At 57.3% G+C, this 23,178-nt stretch overlaps 2 protein-coding genes across 5 annotated transcripts; both read right to left on the bottom strand.

Moving 5' to 3' along the window:
* Positions 1–1,070: 1,070 nt before the first annotated feature.
* On the bottom strand, positions 1,071–9,481 carry HAPLN3 (hyaluronan and proteoglycan link protein 3). 2 transcript variants are annotated; one of them, XM_041468845.1, is made up of 5 exons: positions 5,919–9,481; positions 4,201–4,347; positions 3,578–3,958; positions 2,168–2,470; positions 1,071–2,007 (listed from the first exon to the last, which is right to left on the bottom strand). In XM_041468845.1, the coding sequence occupies exons 2-5, from the start codon at positions 4,325–4,327 to the stop codon at positions 1,727–1,729; spliced, it is 1,092 nt and encodes a 363-aa protein (XP_041324779.1). In that variant the 5' UTR covers positions 4,328–4,347; positions 5,919–9,481; the 3' UTR covers positions 1,071–1,726. The 2 variants fall into 2 exon arrangements, with proteins under 2 accessions (XP_041324779.1, XP_041324778.1); XM_041468844.1 differs by having other exon boundaries at positions 5,276–9,481.
* A 141-nt stretch (positions 9,482–9,622) lies between these two features.
* Positions 9,623–20,694, bottom strand: MFGE8 (milk fat globule EGF and factor V/VIII domain containing). 3 transcript variants are annotated; one of them, XM_041468846.1, is made up of 10 exons: positions 20,535–20,693; positions 16,914–17,039; positions 16,587–16,712; positions 15,969–16,082; positions 15,371–15,552; positions 14,810–14,965; positions 13,766–13,910; positions 12,729–12,931; positions 11,294–11,449; positions 9,623–11,014 (listed from the first exon to the last, which is right to left on the bottom strand). In XM_041468846.1, exons 1-10 carry the CDS (start codon positions 20,605–20,607, stop codon positions 10,871–10,873), a joined length of 1,425 nt encoding a protein of 474 aa, XP_041324780.1. In that variant the 5' UTR covers positions 20,608–20,693; the 3' UTR covers positions 9,623–10,870. The 3 variants fall into 3 exon arrangements, with proteins under 3 accessions (XP_041324780.1, XP_041324781.1, XP_041324782.1); XM_041468847.1 differs by having other exon boundaries at positions 12,729–12,913; positions 20,535–20,692; XM_041468848.1 differs by lacking the exon at positions 16,914–17,039 and having other exon boundaries at positions 20,535–20,694.
* Between the last annotated feature and the right edge of the window lie 2,484 nt (positions 20,695–23,178).

Raw genomic sequence — 23,178 nt, forward strand, 5'->3', positions numbered from 1 at the left:
TATATAAAAAAATTTGTTTTTCCAAGCACCAAAGCAAAACGAATTAGATCTCAGCATTTTTACTAACCGTCCGGTTCCAATTATCTTCGTGCCTTTGGGGACAGGGAGGGGGGTGGGTTTGCAAAGGGCAGGGGGTTAAGTTAAATAATAAAGATGATTATTTTTTCCTGATTTTATCCACGAACAATGTAATTATTTCTGTTATTTAATCTCCAGGGTGAACAGCACCTTTTGGGGTTTTATTTTTATTTTTTTTTCCAGAATCCTTCTACTGCTGCAGCATGTCAGGACGGGTGGGGAGGGCTGGGGGGCTGTGGTGGAAGGAGCTGTAGGAGGAGGGAGATGAGGGGATGCTGAGACCCAGGACCCAGGTGCTGGGGGCTGTATAGGGTCTCTGCTTCCCCACTGCCCCCTCTGCAGCACAGCACTCGTCCTGGGACAACGTGCTCTTTCCAGGGGACCGTGCGGGGCACCAGCGTTCCCTGCACCTATTTATATTTTTGAACATATCCTATTTTGAAAGAATGATAAATAATAAAGAAAGCTAAATCAGAGTGGGCACTTCGTCAGTGTTGGTTTTTTTTATAGGGAAGAGGGATGGCCGGTGGGCTGGGAAGAGAGGGGTCTCCCATGGCAAGGCAAAAAGGAAGGAAGTGGAACCCAAAGAGGGTGCTCCAAGCTACACAGGAATGGCTCAGCCCCAGGCAGCACCCAAGGGACCACGGAGGTGGGAGGGGTGTCCCAAGCCCTCACTGAAGAAGGATCCTGGAGAAGGATACTGCCCTCCCTGTTCAGCTGTCAGTTTGGGAGGGGGTTAACCCACATGCCTAAAACCCATCTAAAACCCATGACTAGTAGGAACTGCTTCACCTTCCAGCTTTCAGTCCTGACACCCAGGGGGTTAATTAACACTCACTAATGAGGGAACACGAGTTCATTGTAGGAGCTGAGCTGAGCCAGCACTAATGAGACGATACTCAGCCAAGGATGAGACAGCCAGGGATCCCCAAATCCTTTCTCCAGAGCAGACCTTTCTCTCGTGTTGGGACAGAGATGGGGACACAGCCATGTCACTCCAGGGCTTTCTCCACCATTTTATTAGAAGATGTCCAGAAAAACACATCTTTTCATAGCCAATGCTCAGAGAAGAAGGCACCAGAGTTCAAATGGAGTTCAGGCAAGGGGCACATAGAGATAAGGCACTTGTGCTCCAGCAGAGATAGGCACAATGGTATCCTTCAGCGGGACATGGATGGGGCTGGAAGAGGGGCCAGGATGCAATGGAGATACCTGCTCTCTGCTCTGGCCAAATCCAGCCTTGCCTCGCTCCCTCGTGGCCTTGCCTCATGAGCTGGGAGGCAGGACCAGCCTGGAAGGGCAGGTGTGTGTCAGTGACAGCCTGCCACCACAGGAAGGGGTCACCACCCATGGGGTGGCACGGCCAAGTGGGGTGGCAGCAGTAGCCCATGGGGATCATCCTTGAACACATCCCACCACAGGGATTGTCCCACGCTGCCCGGCTGGCAGCCACCCCAAGCAGCTGCAAGTGCCAGCTGCTGAGCAAGATGTGGAAAATATAAAGGAAGGAAACAAAACAAAACAAAAAGAAACCTCCCCCCATCCCACCTCCCCCCAGTCACCCCCAGAACAGCCCTTGGAAATGCCCGACACTGGGCACTGGCAGGCTGGAAACATCCTTTGTCCAAGAAGGATCCCTCCCGGCTCCTTATCTCTCTCTGTAGCAGAAGACTCCAAACCTGCCCTTTCTGGGGAAGCCGAAGCTGCGGACACCGGGTTCCGCGGGGCCACAGTTGGCCCGGGGTGTGACAATGGGGTAGCGGACACTGCCATCTGCCAGCCAGCCGGCATTGCAGCGGTCCAGCCCCACGAACTTCCAGGCGGAGTAGAGCTGCCCCACCCGGGCGATCTCGGCCCCTGCATCCTGGCAGCTCTGCTTGGCCTCCTCCAGCGTCATCCCAGCCAGGCGGTCCAGGTAGAAAACCTCTCCTAGAAGGGAGAGCGGAGCTTGAGAGACGAGCATCATCCCGGACATCCCCATCTGGAATGCCTGGAACAACCCCACCCAGGCCAAGTCCTGTGCCCTAAGAGGGAGGGGCGCACAGCACATTCCCCAGCATCCCACTCCCCTCCCTGGCCCAGAACTCACCTTTGAGGGCGGAGGAGAAGCAGAAGGCATCAAAGCGGTGGAGGTGCCGGTGCCGCGGGCCGTAGCTGCGGATGCCCGGGGCGAGGTGCACGCCCCCGCAGGGCTTGCGGGGCAGGCGGATGGGGTACTGCACCGTGCCATCGGCCAGCCAGCCCGCGTTGCACCAGTCCAGCCCCTCGCTCCACGCCTGGAAGAGCTGGTTAAAGTTGGCGAGGATGGCACCTTGGTCCTGGCACACTTGTTCGGCTTCGTGGAAATTGAGCCTGTACTGCCCGCGGGGAGGCTGGTAGGGGAACACGATGCCTGGAGGCAGATGGGACACTCAGCTGGCTCCGTGGGCAGCCCACCCAACCCGAGTCCAGAGCCAGCAGGAGCCATAGGGGTCCCTGACCCGTGCCAAATTCAGGCTCTGGGACGGGGACCACCTCCGTGTGGCGGAGACAAGGCTCAGGCATGCAGGGATGGGGCCGCTCTGAACATGCAGGCGCCAGCAGCGAGTTGCCAGCGACATCTGGTGGCACAGGGACACACGGGCTCGGTCCTGGGGACACAAGGACCCCCTCACGGGGACAGCACCTGCATATACAGGGATGCACAGACTATAATGGGGATGCAGAGACCACCACCATGGGGTTGTATAGACCACCGTCCTGGGAACACAAAGACAGTGGTCCCAGGGAGGCATGGACCACCCCTGCGGGGATGGAGAGATCGTTGTCATGGAGATGCACAGGCTTCAGGAGCAGGGATACAAGGGTCGGCATCCCCATGATCCCAGGGGACACATGGACCACCAGCATGGGGATGAATGAACCTCTATCGTGGAGACGGATGGACAACAGAACCACGGGCATCACCACTCTGGACACAGTCACAAGGACTGGGAGGGACGAGTCACTGTGGGAGGCAGGGCCAGGGACCAAGGAGGTGGGGCAGGGACAAGCAATGGGGACATTTCCACAGCTCTGAGCTCCAAAGCAGTGTCAGGGCTGAGTCAGGTCCCTCATGACAAGTGAGCAAGAGAGGCTGGACCAGTCACCAAGGATCATCATAAGATGCATCGGGATATGCAGAGCTGGGAGGGGAGGGGACAGCTCCACGTAATGCCGCACAGTGGGAAGATGGGTGGGTAAAGGCAGGAAATGCTGCGGCCATGGGGTCACTCCCAACTGTGGCTCCAACAGCACCCTTGGTGTCCCAGCAGACAGCTCTGGGCTCACATACTCCTGAGGCCAGAGCTAGACAGCCCCAAGCCACTGTCCCATTCCACCAAGCATCCCAGCCCCTTTCTGCCATGATCAAGCTCCCCAACCCCCTGCCCTGCTGTGTCCCCAAAGGAGAAGGTACCACAGGAAGGCCACGCTCACTGGCTTGGCGCAGAGGGTGGTGTGGTCCCCAGCATGCTCCCACCTTGCAGCCGGAGGTCCACAACATCGCTCTCATCCTCCAGCCCATCGATGACCTCGCAGCGGTATTTGCCATCGTCCTTCAAGCGCACATCGCTGATGACCAGCGAGGCCTCGTGCCAGCTGGCCTCACCAGCCTGACGGATGTGGGCACGGCCCTTGAAGTCCCCAAAGGCCACGTAGGTCTTGCCAATGGCCACCATCACATCCTGCTCTTTGGTGTAGTCGTCCCTCAGCTTGGACCACTTGATGCGGATTTTGCGCTTGGGTTCCAGGTCAGGCTCATAGCGGTAGTGGCAGGGCAGGGTGACATTGGCACCATTGTAGCTGTAGACAGGGTCTTTGGAGGCTTCCACCACTAGTTTGGATCCGCTGAAGTAATCCACTGGGGGGAAGAAGGAAGGTGTGACGGGCAGGTCAGGATCCAGGGCTGGGCAGCATCCCCAAACCTTCCCTCCAGCCACCACCTCTTCTACCATGAGCATCCCCCAAGTATCCCTGAAGCGTTCCCACCTGCTCCTCTGGGCCCCACATCCCACCAAGTGATGGGTCTCCACCCTACCCAGAGGCAGGGGGGTACTTCAGCCTCCTGTGACAACCCACCAGCCCCCATTGTCCCCGATATACCTTTGTCCTGCTCATCGCCATTGTCATTCATGATGTGGTTGTAGTAGAAGCCGTTGTAGAAGGGGTGGTAGGAGCCACTGGCCAGGGGCAGCAGGGTGACCTTCAGGAGGAGTGGGAGCAGCAGCATGGCTGGGAAGCAAGCCCGGGCTGCAGAGGGGGAAAGAACTGCTGTGACACCCCCAAATAGCCAGGAGAAAGCCAGCACTGCCTGGCAGTAGTGCCAATCAGACTCCATACCAGGAGTGCAAGGAGAGGGTGGGAAGAGCCAGCAGAGCAGTTTGCCTGCCCGCAGGGGAGGGTGCAGGCAACCTGAGCCATGCCCTCAGACCCGCCCCGCAGCCGGTGCTCCCAGTCCCCTCCATCCTCATCCTCCCGCCTGGCTGAGCCTCCAACATTCCTCCACATTCCGCACACCTCAACATTCCCGCTGCTGCCCATTGTCGGGGTGCCCATTGCGGGGAGCACCTGGCCCGAGAGCAGTCGGGGACGGGGCAGCTGGAGGAATAGGATCCCAGGGTGTCCTTTGGACAGGGAGTACTGGGAAAAGGTCACGTAGGGGTGCAGGGGGAGAGAAGTGGCTGAGCCCCACTGCAAAGCAGCAAGCTCGGTTTACAAGAGGCAGCCGAGCGTGCAACCCTACCAAGGAGTGGGGGAGAGAGCTCGGGCTGCCTCTGCTACCCCGGCTCTGGACAAAGCCCAGCTCACTGTCCTGGACAAGGACCCCCTAGTCCAACCCAGGGCTGCTGCTCTGCATCACAGACATGGCTGGCACAGACCCCATGAAACACATTTGGCTGCCAAAGCACGTCCCATCGGTGGGGGGTAGCCTGGCTACCCCACGACACCAGGAATGTGCACTGTCCCGAGTTCTGGGGGCCAGGACACCCAAGAGTGCCCTGCACGGGGCTCGCCCAGGGTGCTACCAGCGGAATTGGCTACTTGTGAGCATTCCGGGAGCCGGCAGAGGGGGCCCGGCACCCGGCAAGCCTCCGGCAGACCCCTTCCAACCCGGGGGGGGGCGGTTCTGACATCTGTGCCCTGCTTAGACAGGGCTCACGAGTGCCTGCAAGCATACCCAGGGCCAGGGGGCTGTGGGAGAGCAGATGCTCAACCCGGAAGGGTCCAACACGGGGTTCGGTGGTGCTCTCCAGGGTCGGGGGCGTGAAACAGGCTGCTCCCACCGCAGGTTGCTCAATCCCAGACTTTCTTCTGCAGTCAGTGCCTCTGCTCACCATGGGGTGCAGCCACACTTGCCACCCACTGGGGCCAGCAGAGCCGGTGCCCGGGGGCGCAGGGTGCACCCGCTGGAGCGCCGGCACAGCCCCGGCAGCTGGCACAGACGCGCGGCGCTGCTGGCACCGGAGCCGCGGGGACACCGCCACGTGCTGCCCACGCGCCGCAGGGTGGGCTCGAGGCACGGCAGCTTCACACCTCGGTCTGCAGGGCATCAGCCCTGGTCCCCCTGCACCCCAATGCCTGGTGACCCCCCCAGAACCCAGCGTTGCAGTGACGTGCAGCGTGGCCAGTGCTCTCAGCTGCAGCGCCGTGAGCGTCGTGCTGCAGCAACCAGCACAGTGATGCCTGGCACCTATTGCAGTGATGCCGGGCTCCCTCCATGGCAATGCCATCCCCCCCTGCCCTTTGCGGCAAGCAGGGTGCCCATCGCCCCGCGGTGCCAGCCCTCCCCAGTCCCGGCACTGGGGCCAAGCCCTACTCACGCTGGTTGCGGGCAGGCTGCAGGCAGGCGTGCGGGCAGGCTGCAGGCAGATGCACTGTGTTTAGGGCTCTTGCAAGGCTGAGAGGAAGCAGCTCCAGGGCCTGCCTCTTAAAGGGAAACACACGCCTTTCCCAACCCCCTGCTCGCAGCCCAGAGCTGGGGTGGGTGCCCCCAGCCCCCCCTGCCCACCGTGCCTGGGTGATGGCCTCACTGTGCGTCCACACACTGCCCACATTCTGCCCACACGCTGTTCACACACCTTATCTGCAGTGTGCCAGCTGCCTGCACTGCCCCCGGCTTGGAAGGGGGAGCAGTGGGGAAAAACTTGCCCGTTGGGGCTGCTGGGATCCTGTGATGTCCCAAGCAAAGCTCTGGTGAAGTCACAGTGCCAGGGAAGATGAGACATCCCTTGTCCCACATCCCACTGGAGGGGACTGGCCACAGTCTCCAGACAAAGGAGGTGCCCAACACACATGTGGCAGGAGCACTACAGGCACAAGCAGCTTGGGACAGGTGGGCTGTGGCACGGAGTGATCTGTGCCCAGTGTCTGCCAGTTCTGGAATTCAACAGAGACAGCTGAGCTGCAGGGTTCAGCCTCTTCAGGGTCTTCTTGATGCTGTGGGGACAAAGCAGAGGTACAGAAACGAGGGCAAAAACTCTGGGGTGCCCAGTTGCACCCATCTGTGGGGGCATCATCCCTAAACTGGGGTGATGCCCTCCATGCCAGCTCCCACTGGCACACAGTCAGGCAGATACAGCTCCAGGGAGATCGAGTCCTCAGGAAGGGCAGCACGGCCGCGGCACCGCCAGGGGATGCCGCTCAGGGGATAGACAGAAGGGACAAACAGAGGAACCACGATGCGGCGTGTGCCCTGACCCATCGACCCGCTGTCCCAGTCCAGTGCGCTGCTTCACCCCCCACTTTGTTTTTTTACGGCAAGGAAATGAGGCGTGGAGGCCCCGGTCCAGCTCTTGCCGCCGTGCAGGATGGCTTCAAGCCGGAAAGAAAACAACCCGTGTAAAAATAAACGGCCCGAGGCTGGCTGCGGGGTGAAGGGGGCCAGGAGCCCTTCCCGACAGCGCCCAGCACGGATTGCTCTGGGTGCGATCCTGCCTGCCCGTCGCCGCCGCGCTGATAGCGAGCAGCCAGCGAGGAAACGGCGTTATCTGCCGCCAGCGCCGGCACCACAGCCCGTGCTCCCCGTGGGAAGCCCCGACCAGGGATGGCTGCGGGACCCACGGTCTGGAAGCACTGCTCTTCCTTGTTCTCCTTTTGCCTGCACAATCGCAGCCGTGCCAGAGCTGCCCGAGGCGGGACGCGGCGGAGCCGGGCTGCCCCGGGACACGGGAGTGTGACGGCCGGGCGCGCCGCCTGCCCGCCTGCCCACAATGGAGGGACAATTAAATCTTCCGGCATGGGGCCACTGCACTGCCTGCATCCTGGCCGAGGGTCCCTGCTACCCCCAGCCCTGCCACTTGGCCGGAGGAGGTGATGGGATGGTGTCCCAGCTGCATCCTGGCCGTCAGTGCCCCGCTGCAGCTGCTTGCCCAAGTTGTTTCAGTGATCCAGCAGTTGGGATGGTTCCCTCCGCCCCCGGGCTGTGCAGAAAGCAGACAGCCCTGTTGGGGCACGCTGCTCCCTGGCATGGCTATCCCATTGTTCCAGAAGTGAGGAACAAACCCCACAGTGTCCCGCACTGCCTGCACCACAGCACCTGCCAGCAGCCATCCTCTGCCCGGCCTGAGGAGGGGAGCAGCAGGAGGGAAGGGGACAGGGGTGCCTCCTGGCACCTCTTTTCAGCAACAACTCCTGCCTCACATTAAGCCACTCTTGTCTGGTCGTGGCCAGTGATTTCTCCATCTCCTCCTAGGGAGCAGAGGCGTGAGGAAGGATCTGGCACCAGCAGACCCTGAGGAAGAAGGAGTCTCCTTCATTCCTTCCCTTCCTTCTCTCATCCTCTTTTTGTTTTCTATTCCCAGAGATGTACCCTGGGTGTGACCACAGGTTTCAGGTTGAGCAAAGCTGTGCAGTGACAGGGAAGCTCTGACCTGGGAGCACATGTTTAGGGCACGTGCCTAGGGCTGGCTGAGCATTTGGCTGAATGGGAGCCATAAAAGTGTCATCCCCATCTTCCCCACCTCAAAGCCAGCGCCTGACAGCTCTGCTGTGGCCTCACCACAGAGATTTGTCCATGAAATGCTGCTTGCACAGGATGATTCCAGCAGGAACACTCACATTCCTGGAGGGATGGAGGAGTTTGTGATCTGTGCTGGGCTTTCCGGGTGGTGATGAGAGGATGCTCTCCCCGACGGCTGCTTCCTGAGGAACCAGCTCCCAGCAGCTGGCAGCAGTCAGCAGGGTGCCGCAGCATGCCAGCCATCCCATCCCAGCCTTCCTGCTGTCCCAGCAACCCAGCCACATCCAGGAAGAGCATCCGAGGGACAGGGACAAGCCATGAGGGGCTGTGCAAGGCGAGGAGGGCACTCTGGCTCTCCCAGTGCCCCCATCCTGCAGCTCTGGGGAATGAAGGAAATGCCGCAAGGCTGAGAAGGGGCTCAGAACCCATCAGAGGGGCTTGCTTGGGGGGTAGCAATGGGCAGGGGGAGCAGCAGCCAGGGGCTGAGGATGCATCCCCCGCTCTGATATGCAGCATCTGCTCCCATCGCCCTCCTCATGGAGCCTCTGCCATATCCCTGGCTCACGGCTGCCTTGGCTGGACTCGAAGCGAACTGCTCTTATCTCTGCCTCAGCTTCCCGATGATAAGGGTAGCATGTCTGGAGGTGAACTGGGTAGACTGTCCCCCCTGTCCCTGTCTCTGTCTGTGGCTGCTATTTGTCACCAAGCAGCTGCAGCCACAGCCATAATGAATTCAGCCCAGTCTTCTCAAGCAGATCCCCAGCTCCTCTGATGCCCACGGCTCGCACTCCCAGGGCAAGGCAAGAGCCCACCTCCCATAGGCAAGGCCCAAGGAGGAGATGCCTGGCTGAGCAGGGCACTGCTGGCCGCAGGGAGGTGCAGAAGATTGTCCAGAATTGCAGGGACAGACAGCTGTGGTAAGACATAGATGACACTTGGCTATTCATGCCACCTTCAGGGGTCCCTGCCCAGTGTGGCAGATTCTGGACATGAGCAAAGCTCCTCTTTCCTGTACACCACAATGCCCCCTCCCTACATGGGATCACACCCTCAATGCAGGCAGATCCTGCTCCAGCAGCATCCATGCCCCAGCCCTCCCCAAGAGGGCTCTGCTGAGAACATCCCCACAGGCAGCTCTTGCAAAATTCACAGCTCCCTCCAGCCCTGGGAGCATGCTTGGGTGTAAGAGCCGATCTAGCTCCAAGCTGGGAGATTTGCTCCAGGATCAAAGCCAAAGGAGGAGACACAGGGTGTGGGTGCTGATAGAGGCTTCCCCTCCCCAAGTCCCATCCCGCCGCGCCTGGCCAGCTGTGAGCAGTCTCCAGCAGCTGGGACAGGGTGGAGACGGTGGGAAAGATGCACACAAAGCCCTGAGATACCCTGTTTTTCAGCCAGGGAAGGGAGGTAGGAGGGTCTGTGAAGGCAGGAGAGGTGCAGGGCCATCACAGCAGCCCCCAGGGTGGAGGAGTCGAGGGGCTCAGAGGGAATCCTGGCGGATCACCGGACCAGCCAGGCTTTGGGAGATGGCCTTTGGGGAGACACAGAGCAGACGAGCCAACACCCCCAAAAGTTTCAGCTGGTTTTAATACTGTCAGAGACACCCCAGAGTGGGGCCATCACTGCCATCCCACTCGGGCTCCCTCAGCCCTTGCCAAAGCAAACCCACTGCCAGCCCAGCCCCATGGCTGCTTCACATCCCAGCAGGCAGGGGAAGCCTTGCTGCCAGCCCAGGACAGCCTGCCCGTGCTCCCACCTGGGACTCACTCATCTCCTACTGCTAATCCCAAGGGCTTGAGCATTGCAAGAGGCTCCCCTCCACTCCATGTCAAGGGAAAAAAATCAGGTTACAAAAAGGGTCGTGGCACGGCTCTCTGCCCACTGCATTTGGGTGGTTTTATTACCACCTCTCCCATCTTTTCTTTGCATCCTTCTGGCTACAAACCAACTCTCCCCACTACCAGATCATTGTCCCCCGGTCACCACTGGGTCTGAGGACAAGGGATGGCCAGGCATGCCAAACTGCAGTAAAGTGGGGATGATGGCAATGCTGACACTTGGGAGGCTGCTGGAGCTGGCATCCCAGGAAGGGGAATGGGCAGTGCCTGCCAAAATGCCCACTGTGGTGTCTGCCAGAGTAACCCAGCAGGTAGAGCCACCATCAGTGGGGATCTGGTGCCTCTTGACAGGAGCTGTCTCATCACTCCACTCGCACTATGTGGTGCTGACATCGCAGGCAAGGAGACTCAGGGCCTGGCAAAATGAGCAGGGGACAAATCAGAGGATTTTCACACCCCCTGCTTGCAGACAAGCAGGGAGCAGGAGGGACATTGAAGGCTACAAGCCAGGGGAGCCTGCCCTAAGACCCTGAAAACTGCTGAGCCCCAAGACACAGCTCAGGCAAGGGACTGCCACTGGCTACAGCTTGTCTGCTGGAAGCAGAAGCAAGAAAGAGAAAATTTATCCCCAGGCTTGGCTGAGAAGAGAAAGCCAAGCCCTGGTTGCAGGACAGGGTCCCCCAGCATGGCCTCATTTGCGGGATGGTGTCCCCAAGAAAGCCCCAGTTGCAGGAGGGGGTGTCAGCCCTGGCTGGAGCAGCAAGAGGGCAAGAGCCATCCCCACATCCCACCTGCAAGGGCCCCGTAAAGTGCAGTGCTGCAGCCCCAGCACCAACGCGCGGCAGGGGAGCCCTCTTGGCTGCCTCCTGAGTGTGGGGACATGGAGAGGGGGGTGTGAGGTCAGAGCAGGAGTGGGCAGGGGCAGGCAGGGTGCAGGCTGGGCAGCGGGGAAGAGCAGCCCCATCCTTCTTCCCCGTGCCTACTCATCGCAGCCCAGCAGCTCCACGCGCAGGGTGATGCGGTTGTTCCAGGCCACGGGCAGGATGCGGACGTAGCGGGCGTAGAAGGGCACGTCAAACACGTTCTTCTTGTGTGAGTAGTTGTCACTGTTGCCATGGAAGATCTAGAGGAGAAAGGTGGGTTATCGGTGCTGCCAGGACCCCAGGGCAGCGGTCACAGCACTGACGGACAGAGTTCAAGAAGACTTTGGACAACACTCTCAGGCACACGGTGTGACACTTGGGGTGCCCTGTGCAGGGCCAGGAGTTGGACTCAATGACCCTTGTGGGTACCTTCCAACTCAGCACATTTTTGTGATCTGTGACTTCTGCCCCACCACTCATCCCTCCCCACCATGGCATGCCTGAGCCCTGGGAAATCGCCCTGCCCTCCCCACACCCACCTTGGTGCTGTTTGTCTGGGCATCCCGGTACAGGGTCCAGGACGTGCCGTTGTCACTGTAGGCCACCTTGTAAGCTGCCACATACTGGATGTGCCCAAAGTCACGGGCTCCTTGTGTGATGATGCCTGTCACCTTCTTCTGGTCCCGGAGGTCAATCTGGCAGAGACAAGGCTTGTCACAGCTCCTTGCAGGAGCGATGCTCCCACCCTACAGCACCCTTCATGCTCTAGAGGCAGCCAGGAAGAGCTGGCCCTCAGGGGTCAAGAATGGAGAAAACACCACTTGACCCCATGCCAGACAAATCATAAAACATGACTGTGAAATATTTGATCCTTCAACACTCCTTCAACAGCATCCCTCAAAGCAACCAAAAGTGGGCACAAACCCATCTCAGCTCCCTTGCCCACCCCTGCCACCTCCACATTTTTTGCCGGAAACACCAGTGTGGGAAGGACAGCAAAAAATCTCAACTCAAAAAAAAAATACAGGATTCACAGAGGAAATGCATTTCCACTGGAAAGTAATTCTAGCTGAGAAAATATGCAGTTCAACACAATCTGACATTTGGGTTCTAAGCGAGATGCTTTCTATTCTCTTTACTCTGCCACACTGTGTTTACTGCTGCTGGCACATTACAGGGTAAACCACCAAAGGAGCTGAAAGCCTCATTAATTTAGTTCTGTTTTCATGCTCATAGAGGGCAATTCCAGCTATACAATACACATTAATCCTGAGTGTACATGTAAATCTATACACACATACACAAACAGGCAGCCTGTGGTGCAATAGCCCAGCTCAGCGTGTCATCCTGACCCTGTCATCAGCCAATGTCTCGATAAGCTGGTTTATTTAGAGTTGTGAGACAGCTGCTTTTAATCATTTCCCAAATAAAAACCGGGACAAATATCTAAACTGCTTTGTCCTATTATGTCATGGAATCATGTGAAAAGTACAAAAACAGGGGAGCAAGAGAAACTGAGAAGGAAATTTCAAAACTATTTGCTTCTATTCCAGACTGAGAAAAGCAAGCCTGATTTTTTCGTGCAAAACAGAAACATGGTGTTCTGGGCAGCCAGAGGGTGGTGGGACGGTCACTCCAGGCTGAGATGGCATTTCCTCAGGGGGTGAGACAGAACTGGGGTGCTGCAGGCTTGATGCACCCCACAAAGAAGGTGCAGATACGGCACCACCTTGTTCCTATGGGCTGATTCTGACCCAGAGCTCCAGGACTGCTGTTAAAATGGGTGGCTGTGATCCCATCCTGACCTGTCCCTGTGATCCCCACTCAGGAAGAGCACTGCTGGATATTGTGACCCACAACAAGGCTCTGGTCACACCAATCCAGCTGTTCCAACTACCCTGAAACAGGAGGTGGCCCTAGGCACAGCTGAGGAGCCAGTGAGGAGACATGAGGTTACAGAGACCAGAGACCCACCTGCAGCCACTCGGACTGGTCGTTGTTCAGGGCTGTCCAGGCGTTGGTTTTGCCCGTCATGTCCAGGCGAGCGTAATGAGGGTGCCAGGTAAAGGCATCGATGCCCCAGGTCTTGAAGACACTGGAGGCTGTGATCTGCTGGTCCGAGATGAGGCGGGATTTCATGCCCAGAGGCTCCGAGCAACCTGCCGTGTTGAAATACACTGTAACACAACAGTTTACACAGGCAGTGAAAAGGAAAGAGACAACAGGACCGCTGCAAGCAAAACCCCGCAGACCAGTCAGAAGCCATCCCCACATTCTCATTCCACTGCCCAGAGCGGCACCGGGGCCAGGCAGGGAAATGCTCAGCAGATGAGCAGGGCGGTCTTTTCCCGGGATTTTTAGCTCCCAGCTATTCCCTGGCTCACAGTGCCTCCTGCTGCAGAGATGAGTAGATGTCCCCACAGCACAGCACAGCCCAGCCCAGCCCTGGAATACAGAAAGCTTTGGCAGGAAGCAGAGAAGGATGTGGAAAGAGCAACAAAAAGATATCCCCAGCCAAAAGTACGGATGGCACCACACCCACACAGCAGCAGGACAGGACCCAAGCCCCCGCAGCATCCCACTCCCACGCTGACACACGAGTCCCACTCAGTTCCCAGGGATGTGCTGCAGGGCAGGAATGCAGGAGGCACAGGGAAAGGGCTCAGGCTGATGATCCCTTACATTTCCCAGAGGACTTTGATCCTCCGCTGCTTTTCAAGCTCTCCAGCAGGAAAAGCAGCGGGTTCACAACTCAAACGGGGAGGGGACACAGTAAAAACTCCTGGCTTGGGAAGGTGTTAACAGCATGAGAACTCAGCTCGAGTTGGATGGGATTAACGGCTTGTGCTCCCCAAACACACCCCTGGGTATGCCCAGGCACCAGCGTGAGGAAAAACAAGCACTGCCAAATCCCTTGTCCTGAGGAATCAGAAGCAGGCCAAGGGGTGATGCCCTGCCCCGTGTCACCCCCTGCCCTGCAGCCCCCGGGAGGGGACAGCACTGGCATTTACCGTTCATCTCGCAGCCGATGAGCTCGAAGCGCAGCGTGCAGGCGCGGCGGCACATCACGGGGTAGATGCGGATGAACTGCGCCGTGATGGGAGGGTTGAACATGTTGGTCCTCATGGTGCCATAGTCCATGTTCCCCTCAAAAACCTGCAACAGTGACCAGGGCTCAGTGCCCCAGCTCTCCCACAATCTCCTGCAGCAAATCCCTTGCACAGCAGACAGAGAGAGATCTTGGCACTGCCGATGGCAAAGGAGCACAGAGGGGGAAGCTGGGCTCTGTTTTTGTGCCCTGGAACAGTGCAGGACCTTGGAGGAGCTCCAACACTCCCAACAGAACTTTGCAACATTCCCTGCTTCATCCTCACCCCCACAGAGCCACAAACGCAGCAACACCCACTCCCACTACCACAATGCTCCTCAAATCATGACAAGAACAGAGGTGGCTCGCTTCTTCCTTTTTAACATAATAAATAGAATCAAATTGCCTTTCATGCACTTTTTTCCACTGCTGCAGAAACAAGAGGAATTTTTCTTTTTTTTTTAAAGCAAAGCAGATACTCTTTGCTTTAAAAACCATTCCCTGGATGCTCAGAAAGCCAGCAGGAGACACTTGCCATAAAGAACTGCAAGTGGAGAGCACAGCAATCTACAAGTATTTCCACTTTGAGAGACACTGTCAGCTGGTGCTTGCTGCAGATACAACACCCAGCTACCCAAGCTGCTCAGTAGCACTCCCAGACCAAGCCCGGTTCCCACAGGGTGTCAGTGATAAAGATACTATCTGAATGACCTAAATCAGGCAGTGCTGCTTCTTTGGTTATGCTTATTACGGTCAATTAAACAGAGGCAGGGAGTATTGCTTGGCACTGGAACTGCCTATGCCATCTCACTGCTAGGAGAGTTCCCATCGGTTCCCAACACAGCTTTGCCCCAGGTCAAAAGCACTTTCCCACACACAGGGATGCAGCTCACAGCCACTTCAGCGCCCACAGCACCACTGGCTGGGGGCAGCTGAGACATCCCCTACACAGAGCATCGCAGCCCACCTTGTCTACATCCTTTTTCTCATCCTTGAAGAAGGTGAACTCCCTCCCATCCAGGCTGTAGGCGACTTTGTAGGCGCGGACAAACTCCTGCTGCCCCACACGGCGCGCGCCCTGCGTGATGATCCCGCTCAGCCGCATCTTCCGCAGCAGGTTGGCCTGTGGAGGGGAGAAGAGGATGAGTGGGGTGCAGTGAGGATGGGGTGCACAGCCCTTGCACCCACCAGGATCACCAAGTCTGGGTGGGAGGGTGGGCACTGGGACAAGGAAAGGGGCTGCCCATGGCACTGGAACTCCGTTGAGGAAGAAGCCCTCCATCCCTCCAGCCTTGCATCCCAAGGTGGGCAGAGCAAGGGGGATCATCAATCCATGTCCCACCTTCCTCCAACAGACTTGCCTTCGCCAGGCACATCCCAAGATACCCCTGGGTGACAGCTTGATGCAGCAATTTAGTCCCAGGCTTGCCACCAGGAGCAGTGAAATCCCGTGACAGCAGCACTGCAAGTCCAGCCACGGCTGCTGGGGCTGCTCTCTGTGCTGGCATTCCAGTCCTGCTGCAGGTACCTGGATCCAGGGGCTCTTGTCGTAGTTGCTGGAGGTCCAGGCATTGACGATGCCGTGGTTGTTGAGGCGGGCGAGCTCTGGCCCCCAGCGCTGGAGGCCAAGGAAGCCGTAATAGACAGAGGATGCTGAGAGCTGGGCGTCAGAGATGGCTCCTCCTTCCATGCCCAGGAGAACAGCACAGCCTGGGGGCAGAGGGGAGATCGGGATCAAAGAGAGACAGTAACCAGAGAGCAGAACTAGGGGTCATTTGTTTCTTGTCTGGGGGCAGAACAGAAGAGGAAGGTCAGCCCTAGGATCTGGCTGTCCTCACGGTGTCCTCTCCTCCTCATCCCTCAGCCAAAACCACACCATCCATCAGTTCCCCTCACAGCACAGAGATCTGGAGGAGAAAGGACCTTCCTGGGGCACTCCAGAGAGGAGAAAGCACCTTCCTGAGGCTGTTCCTTCCATTAGGACCAGGCCTGGTGGCATCAAGGATAGCCACAGCTGCCCTCTAGATCCCCTAAACCAGCTGGTGAGATCCTTCCTGGCAATGAGGGACAGACAGTAGGGAACAGGAGGGAAAGGGAATTCAGTACAGTTGGTGCCAAAGACTTACGGCTGTGGCAGGTTTTCCCCAAGAATGGAGAAGGACACTTGCAGGTGTAGTCACCATCCAGGTCCAGGCAGGTGCCTCCATTTTTGCAAGGCTGGGAGGAACACTCGTTCTTGTCTAGGAGAGAGAGAGGAGGAGCTCAGGAGGAAATTCCAAAACCAGTCCCAGAGAGGAGACCCCTCACTCAGTGCAACAAGAACAGGGGGAGGCATCCCCTGAACAAGGGCATGGCGGGGTCCCTGAAGAGAGGGTGGCACAGGTTGAAGCTCTAACCCAAGGATCCATCTACAATGTGTCCCCACAGAGTGCAGCCATGCAGGCACACCAGGACACACAGTCACATCAAGGCTGGGAGCCTGCATGGAGCGGGCTGAGCCTTGAGGCACCCCTTGTGCTATTACTTGAGGCACCAAGTCCCTGCAGAGATGCAGAGCAAGGTTCAGACATAACCCATCCCCACACCATGGTCCTTCCCTCCACCCTGCAAGCTCCAAAACAGCCCACGATCCCTGTAAGTCTGGTGCCCCACACAGTCACAGCTGCTCACAGCCCCTAGCTGTCACCCAAGGGGTCCCCAGGCTGTCAGTGGACAAGCTTCCCCTGTCCCCCCGCTGTACTCACTGTTCTGGCAGTGCACCCCATCATACCCCGCAGGGCACTTGCAGATGTAGTCAGTGAAGACGTCGCCCCGGTTTGGGACCAGCTGGCACTCACCATTGTTGTGGCAAGGATTGGGGTGGCAGGGCCCTGGGGAAGGGGAAAAACAGCTGTAATATAGGCACAGGTGGAAAATAAGAGCATCCAGAGGGCTTCCACTCCCCACAGACATCGCATTCCCATCACCATATCCCTACTCAGATCTGTGCTCTATGCGTCCATCAGCCATCAGAAGGGCTGAACCACAGGGCCAGGACAAGGGGAGCACCTGGGAAAGGGTCAGCTCCTCACCTTTCTCTGTCTCATTGCAGTCAATCCCAACATAGCCCTCAGGGCAGATGCAGAAGAAGGGGGCCTCATTAATCCCAGTCAGGCAGGTGCCCCCATTCTGACAGTGGTTCACATCGCAGAAGTCACCTGGAAGTAAAGCCAGGTGTCACTGCAAGCCATTCCTAAGGTGGCCATCCACCAGAGCCCCATGCACACGAAGGCATCCCAGCCCAACAGCAGGAACTGGTCTGCTGCAAATCCCACAGGGAAGGGAGCACCTGGCAGGGACAGGCTGCTGGACATTCAAAAGCAATGGTTGAGACTGGGAGCACAACCAGCAGCAAGGACCTGCCTTGTGCTGGCACATTAAAAAAGAGGTTTAACAGACACTATATGACAAAGTGAAGACAGGGAAAACCCAGGTTTTGGTGCATTAAATGTTTTTGACACTTGGCTGGGAAATGTGAGTGGCCAGGCTGGGGCTCGCTCAGGCACGAGAAAGATAGAATGATTCAAAGGAATGGGACTGCTGCTGTTGCTGGGTTTTGCTAATATAAGTTTGTACTTGCAAGAACATAAAAAAAAATCATTGTAGGGGGAGCTTGCATTCCTCAGTTCCCAGATGCTGGAGTCAGGCAAGGAGGAAGCACAAGGTCCATCTCTGCAGGACGCCTGCCAGACCTCCATCATTCTCTGAGCAGCTCACACAAGGCAGCCCTGGCTCACAGGCAGATTCCCCCAGGGAGCTGATGGGACTGCACCATCTTCCCTGCCTGTTCATCCATCTCCAGCATCTGCCACAGTGTAGGGTTTGTGTGGCAAGGTGGTGGTGGCAGGGGACTGCAAAGATGGCTCAGCAAGAAGACAACAGGAGCTGCTCCCATGCTGGAGACAGGCAGTCCCAGCCAATGCCAAAAGAGATCCTCTGCTGCTCAAAGCTGGTGCCCATCACCAGCATGGCTTCTGTGATAATATATCCAAGATAAAGTAAAAAATACTGTGCAGCAGCTGTAGAAGAGGAGTGAGAAAAATGTGAGAGAAACAGCCCTGCAAACACCCCCAGCAGAGAATAAGGAGGGAGAGGAAGTGCTCCAGGAGCAGGGATTCTACTGCAGCCCATGGAGAAGACCTGTCTCCCTGAAGCCTGTGGAGGGCCACAGGGGAGCAGATATCCACACTGCAGCCCGCAGCCAACTCCAGGCTGGAGCAGTCTCTTCCTCATGGACTGTATGTCATGGAAAGGACCCACACCAGAGCAGTTAATGAATAACTGCAGCCCATGGGAAGGACCCACTCTGGATTTTTTCCTTCTTTTCCCCACCCTGTCCTGTTGAGGAGAGAAGAGAATGATGTCAACCCACTGCACCCTCCAACCTTCTACGCTCCATTACAGGGCTGAATCAGATTGAAAAAGCTGGGCTGAAATTCCTCCCACCCTCAATTTATTCTGCCTAAAAGCTGCAAGGCAGCAACATTCCATAAACCTAAACCAGATTTCCACAGGACTGGTTGAAAGCCTCAGTAACTCCTTGTCAAACAGGACAGCACATCCCTTAATGCCAGGCATTTCTCTGCTATGCTGCAGAAGTCAGAACAAGGGCTGAACCCAGGTGGGGACCTAAGAATAACCCTTCACTACCTGCATGACCTGGAGAAGGTGGAAGTTGATGAGCTGTGGGCTCACTGCCCAGACAAACACCAAGCAACACAGTTCTCATTTGCCTAAGCTACTACTCAGTGAGCTCCTACTCATTAGTCCTTTAATAGCAGGACTCCCTCCAGTTAATCCTACTCTTCCTGACACTCCACATGTGTAGGCTACACACTGGTGACAGCCAGGCCAGCATCAGGTGGAGGTTTCCATAAGGATGCTGCAGCTCCCTTAGCCCAGCCTCGGGAGGCAGAAAAACTTGGGCACCAGTTCAAATCACTGCCTGTGCTGCCCAGCCTGTTCTGGATGACCTCATGCTCCATCAATGCGCTGCCATGAGCTACAGCATGGGAGGAGAGGGCTCCTGCTGATAGTGGGGATGCCTTTGCCCCACGCCCCTCCACCCCTCCGCAGGTCTTGAGCACATCCATCCACTCCATCCCACGGACCTCTCCCAGCTGCCAGTCAAGGCTGCACAGACTGAGCTACTTCTGTTCAACAGTGGGAGATAGCTGCTCCCCCAGGCACAGGGTGTCAAGGAACGCTGATGCTCCCCAGCATCAGTGCTGCCTCCAGCGCAGGAGTGTCTGGGGTGTGACATGGCAGCAAAGCAGCAAGGTCTCCTCCCAGGGTTGAGGCAGGAGGGGTTCAAGTTTTATACTTCAGTTATTGCAAGTAACTGCACTCCCTTTCATACCCTCCCAGGAATAATCCCTCACATGGTGGGTGTTGGTAGCCAGCCCCCTGCCTAGAAGTGAGGCACACAGGTCACTTTTTCCACTGTAGCAAGCAGTTTTGGATGCTCCTGTTTCTGGACTGTTTCAGGCCTGGTTTCAGAGCTGTTCAGCATCTCCATCCTCCACACACACATTTTTCTCCAGTCAAGGACAGAGCTGTCACAGGCTGAACAGTCAGGAACCAAGGCAACAAAGATCAACCACTGCTTTTGGAAATGTTTGCTTATATGAACCCACAGGCTGGCTGGGAGGCAAAAATAACATCCTCCAAATACTGGGACAGCTCATCCCAGCGGGGCTGGGGGAAGTCAGGTCTTGGGAGGGCAAGAAGGGCACCTCAGCCATCCAGGGAGTGCAAACATAAACAGGGCCTTTCTCACCCCCTCCTGCTGCCCTTTGTCCCTGACCTGGAGCCTGCATTAGGTTTTGCTCCCCTTTTCCCTGGTCTCGTCCATCCCTTTGGGAGCCAAGCGCCCCAGGCATGACCCACGGGGTTATGATGAAGCTGCTGCTCGCCGGGGTCGCCCTGGCCAGGCCAGCTGGGCGCGTACCAGGCGGTCCCAGGGACGCTGTTTACATTGCGAGCACGGTTATCTGAGCCTGAAAGCACAGGACAGCCCGGCTGAGAGACTCCCGCCTCGGAAGAAGGGACGGGACAGGGCCGAGATCCTCCGCTCCGGCAGCAGCAGCCCTGGGGCTGCACCACGCTGTCCCCTGCGTGCCCTGCACCCCGCACCGCAGCCCGGACCCCCTCACCCTGCACCCCCAGGTCCTCTCGCTACACGTCCCGGACCCCCGGCCCCGCGGATCCCTGGCATCTCGGGTTTCCCTACACAGCAGACAAAACCTACACACACCCCCTACACCCCGGACAACCCCTGCGACCCGGATCCCTTGCACTCCACATCCCCAGCATTCCGGGCTCCCCTGTATTCTGGATCCCCTGAAACTCACCCTCTCCTGCACCGCGGATCCCCTGCACACCAGACAACCCTGCACTCCAGATTCTCTGCACTCTGGCTGCCCTGCGCCTCGGACTGCCCTGCACCCCGGAATGCCTGCACACCGGACAACCCTGCTCTCCAAATCCCCACCGCTCCGGATCCACGGCATTCCAGCCTCCCTGGCACGCAGGTTTCCCTGCACCCCGGATCTCCTGAGCCCTGGCTCCCCGGCACCCCAGCTCCCTGGAATCCCGGCTCCCCGGCACTCCTGCTCCCCGGTTCCCCGGCAGTCCTGTCCCCCGGCACTCACCGGACACGACCAGCAGCAGCGGGAACGCCACCGCCACGGCGAGCAGCACCCGAAACAACCGAGCCGCACTCATGTTGCGTCCCGAGCCGTGCCGTGCGCTCCCCCCGAGCCGCTCAGCTCCGCTCGGCTCGGCTCGGCTCGGCTCGGGGCGGGCAGTGACTCAGCCCGGCCCGGCGCGGCCCCACGTGCTCCGCGCCCGCCCCCGGGGCGGGACCGGCGGGGAACTGCCCGGCCGAGGGTCCGCAGCCTCGGGGGGCCGGCAGCGCGGGGGGTACGGCAGCAAGGCAGCGAAGGTGTCCCTAGGAGTGAGAGCCACCACGGGCACGCTGATGATGCTTCAGTGAGGGGGACCGCTGGCTCACCCCACGGCAGATCTTGGCCTCGGGTGGCCGGTAGGGACTTCCCGAGGTTGGCAGTGCCCGTGGCTCCTGGCCCTGGCTGGCAGGCAGAGGGTGCGGAGTTGGAGCTGAATGTGCTGGGGGCTGCCAGCACTTGGCAAAGGGAGAGCTGTTTTGTAGCACAAACCCCACTTTTCTCTCCCTGGGTGGGATGAAAGCTGGAGAGGGTTTCCCCTCGGATAGACAGTGAACAAAAGTGCCCTGTGCCATCCTTGTCATCCAGCATGCCAGTGGCATGGGGTTTTCCCAAGTTCCTCCTAACTAGCATCAAGGAAATCAGCTTGCAGCCAGGTCCAGCAAATATGTGAAAGGGATTGGGAGTGACATAACAGCTTTCTGCCCAAAGCACTGCACCACAGCTCCACTGGTCTGGCCACAAACTAGCTCGTTTTTGAGCTGTGCCTGGCCACCAAGAGCTGGAAAAGGCCAGCCACACTTTTGAGAGGAGCTGGTGCCCTGTGGGGAGCTCTGGCCTGGAAGGCAAAAACATATTTAGCCCTGGAAGCATATTCAAGCTAAATCCATATTCAGCAGCAAATTCTTTGGAAAGGAGCACTGCACAGCACAGGAATGCTGGATCATTTGACCCCGTCATGGAAATCCACTCCAAAATCTCCTCCTCCTAAACGTGAAGCTGATTTTATCTCTTCTTGCAAAACCCTCCATTTCAGCATTAACTAACCCACCTCAGATACTTGGGCTGCTCATATTTATGTGTTGACTCTGGCGAGTGTTGCTACATTTCTGCCTTTGGCAATGCAGCCACGCAGACACCCGTGAGCTGGGCAGTCCAGCTGCATGCCATGCACTTTGACCACTCTTGCCACCTCCACTCCAGTGTCCAACTAATGCTTTGGTCAAATGCAGTGCCCATGAGAGCACCCTAGGGAGAGACCCAGTGGCAGGTCCAGCTGCTCCCCTGTGCTGGTGACTTCTCAGGGCACCAGAGAATGAGAAACACATGGAACTGGACACGTATTCCCACCCACACCCACCAGCCTCGCTGCTGGTGTTTCCCTAAATTAGTAACAACACAAAGAAAACTCCAGGTAGAGTTTAACTCCAGTGTAGGGAGAAACAACAGCTGGAAAGGAGGGAGCACACAAGACACAGTACTTGCTTTCGAATAACCCTTCAACCTCAGGGTAATTACTGCTGTGGTGTTCCGAGGAAAACAAGGTCAGGAGGAGGAGAGCTCAGGGCAAGATTCCCAGGGCTGTGCACAAGCAACTAGGACAAGGGTGTTTGTTCGGCCTTTTGAGGGGCTACTGCCTGGATTAGTCTCAGAGAGAATGCAAGACCCAGAGGGAGCTGCAGGAAAAGCATCAGCCTCTCTAAAAACAGAAAGCAAAATGTTTTCTTTCTGTCCCCAGAGGCATGAATGCCAATGTCCTAGGAGCGTGCATGGGAAAGGATATTAAAAAGCGAGTTGTGGAGGCCAGATGGAGCAATGCTCTCCACAGGGACAGTGCAACTTGCAAGTTCCAGTGGCTCTTTAAATGATGCCATGGAGAGGGGCATCCCACAAGAAACTACACTAGGGAAGTGTCTCTGCTGTCCCAGTGGGCAGAGGGAAGCTCTGGATATGGGTGGCAGAGAAGAGAAAGGAACAACCTGTCAAGGACAGGGAAGAAAGGAGGAACAGAGACAGCTCCCACAGGCAAACACCACGCCCGGGCTCCTACAGCCGCCAAGTTTTTGCAAGGGATGGCTCTACTTGAAAGAGTTGGGTAGGTCGAAGGTCAGGCATAACTTCACTCCCTTCTGCAGGGACTACTTAGGCCTTGCTATTGCAGCATTTACCACTGGGTTTGGTTTCTTCTGCAGAGATCTGCCAGATTCTGCTGTGCGTAACCCTTTCCAAGCTGTGCTGATAGCAGACAGCCTCGTTCCTGTAGCTGGGGTGATAAAGAGAAAAATAGATGAAGATGGGGGTCATGCATTTCTCTGATGCAATCTTATTTATTTTCCAGCTTATACAAAGGTGTTTTTCTGTGAACAAGAGAGGTGAACAATGCACAGGTGATCCCTTGCCCAAGCATAAAGCCCCCATCTGCCATAAAACTGACCAGGGTGCGTCTCATGGCTGATGAATGTGCAATGACAGCTTTGGTATCAGCACAGTTTAGTGTTCCTTCCCTCCACTCCCTCTCAGAAACTCACAGGACCTCTCCCCACCACAATCAGGTAGCAAAGATGCCTCTCCACCCCCCTGCTCATCCTGTGAATCGATCTTGGTTTGGGTA

Source organism: Pyrgilauda ruficollis, unplaced genomic scaffold (assembly GCF_017590135.1).
Source record: "Pyrgilauda ruficollis isolate IOZ18807 unplaced genomic scaffold, ASM1759013v1 scaffold23, whole genome shotgun sequence".
NCBI lineage: Eukaryota > Metazoa > Chordata > Aves > Passeriformes > Passeridae > Pyrgilauda > Pyrgilauda ruficollis.